This window comes from Octopus bimaculoides, chromosome 23 (assembly GCF_001194135.2).
Source record: "Octopus bimaculoides isolate UCB-OBI-ISO-001 chromosome 23, ASM119413v2, whole genome shotgun sequence".
In the NCBI taxonomy this organism is placed as follows: Eukaryota; Metazoa; Mollusca; class Cephalopoda; order Octopoda; family Octopodidae; genus Octopus; species Octopus bimaculoides.
This window is the reverse complement of record NC_069003.1, coordinates 17,922,729-17,937,068: the sequence shown is the minus strand read 5'-3', so window position 1 is coordinate 17,937,068 and position 14,340 is coordinate 17,922,729. Positions and strand designations below refer to the sequence as shown.

General features: G+C 38.7%; 1 protein-coding gene across 1 annotated transcript in view; it reads left to right on the top strand.

The window, feature by feature from the left end:
* The window catches only part of LOC106870772 (glycerol-3-phosphate dehydrogenase, mitochondrial), a 48,939-nt gene that overhangs the window by 27,408 nt on the left and 7,191 nt on the right, over positions 1 to 14,340 (top strand). Inside the window, exons 10-12 of the mRNA XM_014916969.2 lie at positions 623 to 754; positions 4,617 to 4,775; positions 9,119 to 9,304. Coding sequence (XP_014772455.1) covers positions 623 to 754; positions 4,617 to 4,775; positions 9,119 to 9,304 — 477 coding nt within the window. The remainder of the gene's footprint in view (positions 1 to 622; positions 755 to 4,616; positions 4,776 to 9,118; positions 9,305 to 14,340) is intronic.

Genomic DNA, 14,340 nt, shown 5'->3' with positions numbered 1-14,340 from the left:
TTCCAAATTTCAGGCCTTGTGCCTTTAGTAGAAAGGATTATTATTATTATTATTACTACTACTACTACTACTACTGCTGCTGCTGCTGCTGTGGCGAGCTGCAGAATTGTTAGCATGCCAAGCAAAATACTTAGCGACATTTCATCCATCTTTATGTTTTGAACTCAAATTCCACTGAGATTGACTTTGCCTTTCATCTTTTTGGGATCAATAAAATAAGTACAAGCTAAGTCCTGGGGTTGATATAATCTACTTACCCATTACCTCGAACTTGCTGGCCTTGTGCCAAAATTTGAAACCATTATTATTATTATTATCATCCTTCTACCAAGATAGACTTTGCTTTTCATTTTTTCGGGGTCAATAAAATAAGTACCAGTTGACCACTGAGGTTGACATAATTGACTAGCCCCAACATTTTAGGTCTTGTCCCTATAGTAGAAAGGATTGTTATGATTATATAACTAAATATTGAAAAGAAACAGGTGGAAGTGGTGATGATAATATTTGAGTTTTTTAATTTCATTTTAAATTTTAATGTATTTTGTTACCCCTTTTTTTTAGTTTGTTGTTTGTTTCTTTCCCATTTGTTTTTTTTATATATTTTTTGTTTCCCTTATAGGTTGCACAACATCTTGCAGGGACATATGGAGACAGGGCATACAAAGTGGCTAAAATGGCTGGAATGACTGGTAAAAGATGGCCTATTTTTGGTCGGCGGCTGCATGAGGAATACCCTTATATTGAAGCTGAGGTAATATAACATGAAAAGTTCAAGCTACATTTCTGGTTTACTTGGAATTTTAGGCTTAAAACAGGCATAATTGTCTGGTAACAAGTTTGTTTCCCAATTACATGGTTCTGGGTTCACCCCCCTTGCATGACACCTTGGGCAAATATCTTCTACTACAGCCCCAAGTTGACCAAAGTGGATTTGGTGGATGAAAACTGAAAGAAGCTTTTTACATGTGTGTGTTTATTGTCTCCTTGTCTTGATATTGTGATAGTGTAAACAAGTGTCACCATCATGCAAGCAGTATTCTTTGATTCAATCTTCCTTGAAAAATAAGTCTGGTCATGGGGAAATATTACCTTACTTGGAAACAGGTGAGGGTTGGTGACAGGAAGGGTGTCCAGTCTTAGAAAATCCTCCTCAATAAACTCCACTGTACACATGCAAGCATGAAAAAGTGGACATTAGAACAATGATGACGATGACTCTCAGCTAAATTCCTGATATAGCAGGAATTGGCAAATCCCATGTTAAAATCCAATCAAATTAAAAATAAGCCAACCAATCAGAATAAAGATAAATCATTTATGCAGGATTAGGCTTTTTAGTTGCAAGCATAGCTACATGGTTAATAAGTTTGCTTTGCAACCATCTAGTTTCAGGTTCTATCTTACTTTATGGCACTTTGACCAAATGTCTTTTTATGTAGCTTTGGTGACCAAATCATCTATCATCCATCATTTTGAATCCGGGTTTTGTCCCCGTTAACAGGGGTGGCCAGATTTACTTCAATGCTATAGCAACCGCCCTCACACCATCTCACATGGGTGTCCTCCCTTCTTAATTTCCTCCTCCACCTGTCCCTTCCACATTTTCCTTGGTCTACCTCACTTTCACCGTCCATTCACTTCAAACTCTAGCACCTTCTTCAGAACATGCTCCTCATCCCTTCTCAACACGTGCCCGTACCACCGCACTCCATTCGCCCTTGCCAGCCATTCCACTGATTCCTCCAACCCCAGCATCCCCATCAAAACCTCAGTCCTCCTCTTATCAAACAGCCTCACACCACACATTTCTCTCACCATTGCTCTCTCAGTCCTTCTCAAAACTGCCATCTCTCTCTCTCTCTCTCTCAAACACTATGTCTCATTCTCATACAGCATTGCAACTCTCACACAACTCCTATAGACCTTTCTTTTCGTCTTCAATGAGAACCTTTTCCCATATAATAATGCTGCAACTCTCCTGGTGTTGCCTTCACATCTCTCAGATATTTTCTGTTTTTCCTGCCAACCAACATGAAATCAATCTCTGTCTCATTCCCTCCTGTGCTGAAAGTCACCTTCCTTTTCTGTTTTCCTAAACCACGTGTTTGCCACACACAACCCTTTCTCATCACAAAAAACTCCAACAGCATCCTTCCTTCCACGTTTCTCTCCCCAATTCCATTTCCCCTATGCACACCCTCAAAGCTCAGATCACCAACATGTCCATTAAAATCACCCATGTCCAAAACCAATTCATAACTTTTTTAAGTCCCACTCATTCACCATTTCATCAAAGAACCGTTCTTTCTCAGCAATCCCTCTTCCACTTTGCGGACCACACCCACAAATCACCCTCACCACTTCTTCCTCAAATGCTAACACTACTGTCATCACAACCAAAGTTTTTTGAAAGTGAAATATTGTAGACAGAAACTACTTAGAAGTCTATTGTATGTGTATATAAAGATACACACACACACACACACGCATTCATATACATTGTTTAATGTTGAATGAATGAGAAAAGATTGGTCAATACATGTTGTGGAGGATATGATTTTTTTTATTGAAACTGAAGTTGAAAGTTTTCTTGCAGCCAGAGTTTTATGCCACAGTGATCTTCAGGTAAAGTTTTTCCTGAAGGTTGCAGTCACATGAAACTCAAGTTGCAGACAAACTCACAACTTCAGTTTCATTAAAAAATACATGCATATATATTTTATATAGATTCCTACTTCCTCCCACCCACCTCTCCTCTCTTGCTCTGATGCTTACTTCCTCTCCTCACTCCTACCTACCTTCTCCCTTCCACCCTCTCCCTTCCTCGTCACCCCCTCCCTCGTTACCCCATCCCTACACATTCCAACCCCACCATCCCTATACATCCCACCCCGCCCCATCCCTTAGACACCACCCCTGCTTCCCCCAATCTCGTCTCCCCCACACCCCACTCCGCCACACACCACATCGCACACACTAGCACTGACCGCTTCTCAGCACCCACACCAGTGCACACACTAGCACTGACCACTTCCCAGCACCTACACCATCATCCACACACCTACACATACACACGTCAGATCACCAGCCCCCTTTCACATGCTCTCACATACACATGCACGCAGACCTTTGTTTTGGGATCACCACTACTTTATTATATCCTCTCCTTCCTAGCTCTCCTGTGTGACCCCTCTGTCCGGCATTCACCATGATAGGTCACTAGCCACTAAACCTTTTTCTATTTTCTCTCCCTGTTTATTTCTGTATTCCTTTCTGTTGAAGAGCGTAGGCTCGAAATGTAAAAGACTTTCTCACTTCCCAAGCATTAAACTAATACATCTGTTTGTTGTTTACACACCCGCCTTTGTCTTTTCTTTTTGTTTTTTGTTAATTCTCACTATAGATATATATATGTAGATATATATATATATAGAGATAGTGTGTATGGGTGTATGTATGGGTATGTATATGTAGGTATGTGGGTGAATGTATGTATATTTGTAGGTATGTATCTGCGTATATAGAAGCATATGCACACACATACACTTGAAGCCTGTTAAGTGTATGAGAGGGTATGAGCATGCACACTTGCTTCTGTGCCTGTTTTTACAGTCTCACTGCTTACAAAACAATGCTGCTTTGTGTCCTGTAACTAAACAGTTCAGTAAATAAAAATCTATAAAATAGGTAGTAACAGACTTAAGAGTAGGTACTAGGGTCAGTATCATTGACTAAATCCTTTAAGACAGTGCCCCAGCATGACAACAATTCAACAGCTGAAACGAATAAAAAGGATAACAGACTAAAAGAATTTTCAATTATTTTACAGTAAAAACTCATATTTGATTCTCAGTCCTAACTTTTTTTTTATGTATGTCTTTATCCTCCTTTTAAATATTAAAACAGTGAAGAAAAAAAGAATGATTCTATTTCTGTATCAGATAAATAACTTTCAAATTTACTTTCCTCCTACTCACTATCTCCTCCCCATCTCTACTCCACTATCCATATCCTCTCTTATATTCAACTTATTGTACAATGAGAGTTTGCTCTGGTACTCCAGCACTGTCATTTTTATCTCCTTCCCAACTACTATAATGTGTTGAAGCCACACACAAGTGCTTGTTCCTCTATCATACTTCTGTCTTTCGACACCTGACATAGAGCCACCTCCCCACTCTTAAATATACTCCTACTCAGTTGGGAAAGTTTGTTCCAGTTCTTTTCCTCTCTTGCAAGTTGTTTGTTGACCTCACTAGTGCTGGTGGCATGAAAAATGTACCTATTACACACTGCCAAAGTTGATACTGGAGCTTGGCACAGCCCTGCTGCTCACTGGATCCTCTCAAACTGTCCAACCCATGTCAGCATGGAAAATGATGATGTTCTCTATCAACAAACCTAACCCTTTTCTTCCTGATTGATACAGATCAATACACCCAGATCACTACACTGAGGTACTTCACTTAATAAATTAGGTAGAAATTCTTTAGAGCTTTTCTTCCATTCTCTGCTGACACCCTCTCCATGTCTATACTTGGAAGTACTGAAATCTCTCAACCCTTTCTCTCTGTCACAGAACTCCCTATTAACCTAGTCTCTTCTTTCTGTAGGTCCGATATGCTGTTCGAGAATATGCTACATCCGCTGTTGATATTCTTGCACGCCGCACACGTCTATCATTCTGCAATGCTATTGCAGCAGAGGAGGCTCTACCCAGAGTGGTAGATATAATGGCTGAGGAACTTGGATGGAATGAAAACCAGAAAAAGGTGAGTCCATAGTTTACAGCTGTCCATATTTCATTGTTGAACAAGGTTTAATTTTTACTGGTGTAGCTGTTAGGTGAAGAAACTTGTTTCTCATCCATGTGGTCTTGGGTTTAGTCCTGGTGTGCATCACCTTAGGTAAGTGTTTTCTATTACAACACCAGGCTGACCAAAGCTTTGTGAGTGGATTTGATGGATGGATGGAAACTGAAAAACTCCTAGTATATACAGTTGAGGCAGTATTTCGTTAACATAGCCATGTTTGTACCATATTTAATGTATACACTTTATAATAATCCAGTTACTGCAGTATTTGTCATGAGATAAAATCTCTTGCAGACTTGCTGTGTTAAAAAGAAAAAAACTATCAGAGAAAGATGAAAATTAGTCATTGCAGCAGCCACCAAGAGCGCCAGATGCATTTCAGTCTTTTTGGGGACCTTTTCAGTGATGGGTACTTGCATCCAACCAAATGCTCCAATGAGAATTCATTGTCTTTGATATCAGAAAAAGCTAATCAAACACTCACTGATGTTATGAATGACTGTCCACCTTCAACAAATTCCATTTGACTTGTAGCAAGCATGAAAAAGTGGACATTAAATGATGATGTAATGATGACAATGAAATTATAAGTGTGTGCAATTATATTTAACATGTTTGTATCCACTCAAACATGGAAATTATCTCAGGAGAAAAATTCTCTTTATCAAACTGTTCTCCTTATCACATGTTTCTGAGTCAATACACTTCATTTGCTATGCACAACAGATTTGTGTCCCAGTGGTGTGTTTTTGACACAGCCATGGTTGTGTAGCTGAGAAGTTTGCTTCCTTACCATATGGTCTTGGGTTCAATCCCACATAGTTATTAATTAGGCGTGGTTGTGTGGTAAGAAGCTTGGCTCCCAACCACATGGTTCCAGGTTCAGTCCCACTGCATGGCACCTTGGAAAAGTGTCTTCTACCAAAGCCACAGCCTGACCAAAGCCTTGTGAGTTGATTTGGTAGACAGAAACTGAAAGAAGCCCGTCATGTGTGTGTGTGTGTGTGTGTATATATATACTAGCAATAATACTCAGCGTTGTACGGGTCAGAAAGTAGTAAATATTTAGAGGGTCTAGTTATGTTGTCAGTCTACATTACAGCAGTCCGGACCTCAAATCAGTAGTGCAAAAATGAATTGGGCATTCCAAAGTTTTATAGAGTTTTATTTAGGTTAAGGTTAGAGTTGACAATGCAATCTGACATCACTAAGTGTTTGTCCGTCCATGTAGTGACTCGTGTTGTATACCTCTCTGTATCACTGCTGCCCAGCACCATCCGATAATGCAAAGTTGTAGTGTGCATTGCAATGGTGTGTAGAGTTATATTTGGGTTTATCAGATGTAGACACAGAGAGTGAATCAAAACGTGTATTTCACAAGAGAGCATTTTTGGGGATTGGACTGTTTAAACAATCGTTAAGTATGACCTTCATTAAAATGGGGAGAGCGATTGAATGTTGATTAGTTGTCATGATGTTTGTCCACACCATTTATGTTGCAGAGTAAGAAAACACTGGTCGGTTGAAGTTACATCTTTAAAGATGCTCGATCGCCCCTTAAACCATTGTTGGAGTAACTATCCCTCCTATTTTTTGTAAAAAAAACCTAAATGCTGCCCTAAGAGGGGTGTAACTTAATAGGCTTCTCTTTATGAAATGGGCTGACTGTGTGCTGTTAGTTTTAGAGTAAAAGCGGATGTAAAGTCCATTACACACGTCTGAGAGGATGATGTCTAAATCCAGCTGCATTGTAAAGCTGTACGTTACCTTTTCACAGTGTAAACAATTACGGAGTCTCATTCTGATACCTCTTGGTAGACAATATTTTTCGTTCTACCCTGGGGTGAGTAAACGAAGAGACTTTCCTTGCTTCCCACCCAGGAACAACTGACGTATAGCTGACCGTGTGAGAAGCATGATTCATCTAAATGCAGCCCTGCCACCGATAGTGTCTGCTCCTGTGACTTATTGATTGACATTGCAAAACATAGTCTAAGCGGGAACTGCAGACGGCGAAATGCAAAGGGAATATCTGCACCAGATGGAATGAGGGGGATTCTGGGGATGAAAACGTCCTCTCCTTTGCCACAGCCGGACAAAATGGTGACTTCAAGAACATACTGCGTAGCCTTCTTAATAACCAAGTGTGTCCCATTGCAAAGCTTCGGAAGGTCTAAATTCCTCAGCAACATGACAGGAGCTCCGACTTTAACTTCCAGTGTTTGAGGAGGCAACCCAGGTGGGTCAGGGGAATTAAGAAACTCCACTGGATAGTTCACTGCCTGGTCATCGTCGGGTACAGAATCGATTGACCCTTACCTCGTTCAGCCTTCTGGGAAGTGAATGCAGCAGCTTAGCATTGAGAGCGGTCACTGTGCTGATTTTTAGAGCCAAAATGGCTCTTTCAGAAATCCAATTCACGTCAAGGTAGTTCCTTTGTAGATTTGGAAAGACATGTGCCTCTAGTTCATAGGAATTACTGACAGTGGTGCAGAGGTGAGTTAGTGACAGTTTCCATCATGTGGAACAATACCATTTCCAATTGACAATATGTCAGATGCAAAATCTGATGCCATCTGGTCACCATGAAGCTGCGCTCTCATGTTTGTTTTGAGAGACAATGTAACATTTTGCCACAGGGGGGAGGATTTTAGGCAGACCCTGACTACATCTGCCCTGGTTCCCTTGGGTATTACAGGAAGCGTTTGTCAGAAATCGCCAGACAGGAGGAGAGTTATACCACCCATCATAGTGAGACAGTCTCTGATGTCTTGAAGTGTGGTGTTGAAAGCTTCAAGGGATCGCTTGTGGGCCATTGTGCATTCATCCCAAACTATCAGCTGGCAACTCTGGAGAAGCAAGCCCTTTTCAGACGCTATGGCGATGTTACAGGAAGGCACTTTGGACCTTGCCAAATCAAATGTTAGCTTAAAGGTTGAGTGCACTATCCTGCCACCGGGCAGTAAAGTTGCTGCAATACCAGAGGAGGCCACAGATACAGCTACATCTGTATTATTTATATTATTATATGATCAAAAGCCATGCATCCTTTTCCAAGTAAGTTTTATCTTCTATATATATATAAATTTCAGCTTATCTCACCTACGTTGGACTTCTTATTCACATAATCACTGAACCTGGAGCTTAACTATGGTCTATCCATAGCACTTACTCAGCATTACCTGACGCCTTTGGCTCTTACTGACACCATTACCTCTCATAACCTATATATATATATAAAGAGAGACAATAAGAAATAGAGCATCTTCAGAACAATTACATGGCAAAGATAAAATAGAAGGAAAGGAAAGGAAAAATGTTCGTTAATTCAATAGTCACTAACATGTTAGTGACTATTGAATTAACGAACATTTTCTTTGCTATGTAATCGTTCTGAAAATGTTTATCAATTGTAACGAGGTAAATGCAAATTTACCCTATTTATAAATAGAAACAGCTGTAAACATACTCCTATTTTAATTAAATAATGACTTTAAAACACCAATGATCCACTTCTCATTGTTAATTATTACTCCATTTCTTATATATATTAAACCACAGTTTTACCTTTAAATTACCTACTACCATATACCTTATAACAAGGACTATACATACTGAGGTAATACACCAGGAGTGCCTACGGATACAGCTATCCCTTAGATGGTTGCATAACCTCTAACTTATACCTTACACAATATATATATATATATATATATATATATATATATATATACACACATATAAGATAGTTTTGGTGAAGCATTGTGTGATATAACTTTAAAGAAGGTTGTTGTGTAAGGCCAGAACAATGCGAGAAGGTAGAAAGTAAACTACAAAAGGAAAAGAAAACAGAACAAAGTTGCAATTTTACTTTGTATTTCTATATTTTAGGGTGGTGTGTGTGTGTCTGCATTTGTCCCACTACTTGACAACTGGTGCTGGTGTGTTTACATCCCTATAACTTTGTGGTCCAGCAAAAGAGACCAATAGAATAAGTACTAGGCTTACAAAAACATTTAAGTCCTGGAGTTGATACATTTGACTAAAATTTCTTCAAAGCAGTGCCCCAGCATGGCCGCAGTATGATGATTGAAACAATTTAAAGATAAAACATAAATTAATAATACATCATTATTGTTATCTTGGCTGCAAAGAAAAGTTTTCATTCTGTGTGTAAAAATATCAATACAAATATAAATAATAATATATTTAATTAAATTAATTTGTTTCTTTTAGGTCTTTTTTTTTCAATTTTAATTTATTTCTGTAAATTCATTTTATTTTCCTGAATTTATATGCAGGATCAAATTGAACATTGCAAGAAGTTCCTTCGTCGGGAAATGGGTCTTGAGCTCAAAGCTGCCTCTGCTAACGTACCTATTAATTTCACAAAGGACGAAATCAATGAGTACATTGCTAAATTTAAATCACTGGACACTGACAACAAGGGCTTCATTACAGTCAATGACCTCAGGAAGAATTTCAAGGTAATTTAAACAGATTTTTTACTTCTTTTTTCTGAAATTAATTGACTTTGCTAATGATGATTCAAAGTCTATGAGATATTATCAGAATGTTTCTGGACTGCAAGTGTTGTCTCTGTTCTGGTCATTGCAAAACTGTACACAGCTGATGATCGTTACAAGTCATCCTTCTAAGTCAGTCTATAAACAGGCTTCATGTTGTCAACTTGTATTCAATAATAACATGATGTTCTATAACATTGTGTTAGTACACCTCTGTAATGTTTTTTTTTTTTACATAATGGCTGACAAATCAGTGTCAAACTTTGCATGAAGCTTGGTAAATCTGCTGTTGAGACCCTTAAAATGCTTTGCCAAACTTTTAGTAAATATTCTTTTGGCTGAACACAAGTTTTTGAGTATTATGGTTATTTCAAGGCCAGTTGAGATGTTTAAGATGACAAATTTAGGGAAAATTTGATGACAGAAAATTTACAAAATCATGATTTGAGGGCTGTTGCCATACAATCTCCAGCTCCCTTCAGTGTTTGGAATGTGTTTTAGAGTCTATCTGGATTTTCTCATGGAAAACCCAAATACACAATACAGGCTTTTCATAAAGAACAAAACAGCAGTCATTCCAGTCAATTCTACTCCTGCCATATTTCTCTTGACCTGTACTCCAGAGACTTTGCTGTGTTTTATACAACAAAATTGAACCTAAAAGAGTGTCACTTCACTTTGGTCAATCAAATTAAAATGGAATTATTGGTGGTATTGAATAGCCTTCAAGAAAAGAACTATCACAACACCTTTGAGGTCTGGAAGATGTGCTGGGATCACTGCATACATTCCCAAGGGTATTATTTCAAAGGGAATGGTGTCCAAATATAAACAATATATGAAATCCATTACTTACTGGAATACTGGTGGACCTATTTTTCACACCTGCTCCAGGAACTTTCTGATCCCACTTCTGTACAATCTAATTTTGTTTTGCTTGTTGTTTTAATGGGGAGAAGGGTGTTCTGTACTAGTTGGTGGGGCATTTTAATGAAATCCAATTTTATATTTCAAGGTATTTATTCCTATTTTACACTGACCATGCATGGTGCTATTTACTTTTGGTTTTTATGGGTTCCCCTTGCACAGTAGGTTAGTAAATAGTGGGGTAGTGGGGATAAATTTTAGTGTGTATTTGGTAGTAAGAAGCTAGGCAAGGATGGAGTTAAGTCTGAGAAAAATTTGATTGCCATTTCTAGCATGTTGAGCTACCACATACAGGCCTTCTCATTGACTCAAGCTGATATTTTAAGTTATATAAGGGAATAGCTAATACAGGTGTATTATTTTAACTGTAAAATAAAATAGTTAATACAGCTATGTATGGGTACAAGCATGGCTCTGTGGCAAGAGGTTTGCTTCCCAACCACATGGTTTCAGGTTCAGTTCTATTGTGTAGCACTTTGGGTTATCATTTATTACAGTCCCGGTCTGACCAAAGCCTTGTGAATAGATTTGGTATACAGAAACTGAAAGAATCCCATCATATGTGTATGTATGTGTATACACTGAGTATATACAGATAAATTATCTAGGTGGATACCATAAGAGCTCTTAGGTATTGTCCAGGTTCTGGCTAACTGCATCAAGAAAAATTAAAAGAAAAATTTGAAGATGTACCAGTTTCCGTATTCTTTGTAATTATATATGTATGTATAAATGTGTGTGTGTGTATTTTCTTTTCTTGGTATTGTGTAGTAGTGGTAAATGGTTGTCACTGTCATAGAAGCTGTGTCGTGCATTTTCAATATTCTGCAAGAACATGTCTGGCCATGGAGAAACATTACCTTGCTTGGAAACAAGTGAGAATTGGTGACAGGATGAGCATCTGGCTGTAGAAAATCTGCCGCAAACAATGTCCAATCCATGCAAGCATAGAAAAGTAAAAGTTAAATGAGGATGATGATATTACTTCAGCTATATAGATATATAGCTAACACAGGTGCATTTCTGTCTAAGTAACAGAAACACTAACACAGGAATATTATTCAGTTATGTAATGGTTTAGCTAAAAATTATATTTTCTAGCTATTTTTATGTAACATTTAACACAACTATATTTTCCACCTGGTATAAATATTCATTGTCATATCCATATTAATGGAATCATTACTTTTTACCATTTAATTCCCGTCTGCCAGCTCTTCACTTCAATTACTCTCTAATTATTCATTATACTCAACTTTAGTGCTGCTAGTCTCAGCTGCAGCCAGATGCAGATAATTTCCTGTGCAGGCATTGTTGTGTGGCAAGAAGTTTGCTTCCTAACTGCATGGTTCTGGATTCAGTCCCACTGCATGACACCTTTAGCAAGTGTCTTCTACTATAGCCTTATAAGCAGATTTGATAGATAGAAACTAAAAGAAGCCTATTGTAGATATGTGTTTGTATGTGTGTTTCTTTGTGGCTGTGTTTGTCTTTTGTTACTACTTAGCAACCAGTGTTGGTATGTTTGTGTCCCCATAACTTAGTGGTTTGGCCAAAGACACCAATAGAATAAGTACCAGCCTTTTAAAAAAAATAAGTACTGCAGCTGATTCATTTGGCTAAAAATTCCTCAAGGCAGTTCCCCAGCATGGCTGCTGTCTAATGATTGACACAAGTAAAAGCTAAAAAATAGATAGATAGATATGTGTATGTATGTAGGGTGGACATACATGAGTGAACTATTGTTTCTAGTTGTTTTGTCATTGGAACTACCTCTTTATTGAATTATCAAGGAAGTGGCAGTGTTGTTTGTGTTGAATAAATTGCATTGTAAGAAATTCCATATAAGAAAGGTGTAGGTAGAAATTCCATAAGATGTGCACGGTGTAAGCTATGGACACATAAGAGGTGCAGCCATATCAAAGGAAGGTTAACAGGGAAACTAGTTTTTGTGCGTGGAAGGTATACAGGTACAATTAACATTAAAAATGTACAGAAAATAGACTCCAAATACCAAGGGAAAAAAACTAGAAGTAGTTGATAGCTTCCATTACATTGATGACCAAGTCAGTAGTGGGGTTGGATACTCCAAGAGCATAGCTGCTAGAATGAGAATAGGTTGGGCAAAGTTCAGAGTGCTTCTACCTCTGCTGGCAATGAAGGGCCTCTCCCTTAGAGTGAAAGGCAAATCGTATGATGCCTGTGTGCGAACAGCCATGCTACACAGCAGTAAAACATGGCTGTGACAGTCGAGAACATGTATAGGCTTGAAAGACATGAAGCTAGCATGCTTCACTGGATGTGCAATGTCAGTGTGCATGCACAACAGAGCATAAGTATCTTGAGAGAAAAGTTGGGCATAAAAGGCATAAGATGTAGTGTGCAAGAGAGACGACTGCATTGGTATGGTCATGTAATGAGTATGGATGAGGACAGCTGTGTGAAGAAGTGTTGATCTCTACCAGTGAAAGGAAGCTGTGGAAGAGGGAGGCCCAGGAAGACATGGAATGAGGTGGTAAAGCTTGATCTTCGAACGCTAAGCCTCACAGAGGTAATGACTAGCAACTGAAACATTTGGTAATATGCGATGCTTGCGAAGATCCCTCAAGCCAAGTGAAATCATAGTTGTGGCTGTTATTAGTGTCACATAACTGGTACCATGAGATGTAAAAAGCACCTTTCGAGTGTTGGGTTTCATGGAGGCAATGTGGCTGATGCTGAACTAGCTACCGTGCTGGTGGCACATAAAAAGCACTTTTCAAGTGCTGGGCCTCACAGAGGCAATGACAAATGACCAAGGTCCTTGGCAATATGCTGTGCTTGAGAAGAAAGATCCATCAAGCCAAGTGAAATCATGGTCATAGCAGATACTGATGTCACGCAACTGGCAGCAACGCCAGTCACATGTAAAAGCACCCACTACACTCTTGGAGTGGTTGGCATTAGGAAGGGTATCCAGCTGTAGAAACCTTGCCAGATCAGACTTGAGTCTGGTGCTGCCTCTCAGCTTACTGGCCCTGGTCAAACCATCCAACGCATGCCAGTATGGCCAACAGACATTAAATGATGATGATGACTTTTCATTCTGAGTCCAAATCCTGCTGGAAGTAGCTTTGTCCTTCATCTTTCATTTATGATGGTAGCATGTAATTTGAGGGTGAATTGGCTGTTATTTATGGCAGATTTAGTGATTATAGAGATACTTCATCACTGACTTGTGTGAAAGGGTATGCAGCCGTAAAGGTGTAGAGAGATCCTGGCACTGTTCACTCAACCATAAAGTGTTAGGGGTTATCTGAGCAATAAAGGTTAACTAGGATCATATCTCAATGCTTTTGAAATGATTTGAAATCAATGCGCAAAGGTGCCAATAAAAAATGGTAAAGATGCTGCCAAAACAGCAGACAGTGATGTGAAAAATGTGAGATTCTTTAGTTGTGTCTTCTCTTTTCTACCATTACTAAAATGACTTCTGCTCTTTCACAGTTGACTGGTCTCAAGTCATCTGCTCTCGGCTTACTCAGCTCTCTTAATCTTCTCACCCCTGGTGTATCCACCTTACACTTCCCTAGATCTTACGCTAGCCACTAGAACCAGTCCTTCCTGCCCTACACATGATTTTCCTGAAGCATTAACTTGTGACTGCTCAAGAGTAATGTTAACAGCATTAGCTTTTGCTAGCCCAGAACTGGTGAGAACAGCCACTTCTCAAAAACCAAACTAATAATATATATTACTTTAACAAACATAGGATTTAAATGTGTGCTGCTGTAAGTTTCATGTTCTGATATTACAGCAGTTGGACAAACTTGTACAGCAGTACTGCTGTACTATCCTTCAGTCTTTCAGGCTAATACATGACATGCTGTACAAGCTCATCTGATTATTGTAATCAGAACTTGAAAGTTATAGTAAGCTCACATTTAAATCCTGTGTTTGTTAAATATTTATCTCGCAATAGATGGAATACATTTTTTGTTGATCCTGCCAATAATGGAACAGTACATGATATATATGTGTGTGCATGTATGTTTATATATATATATATATATATATATATATATATATAT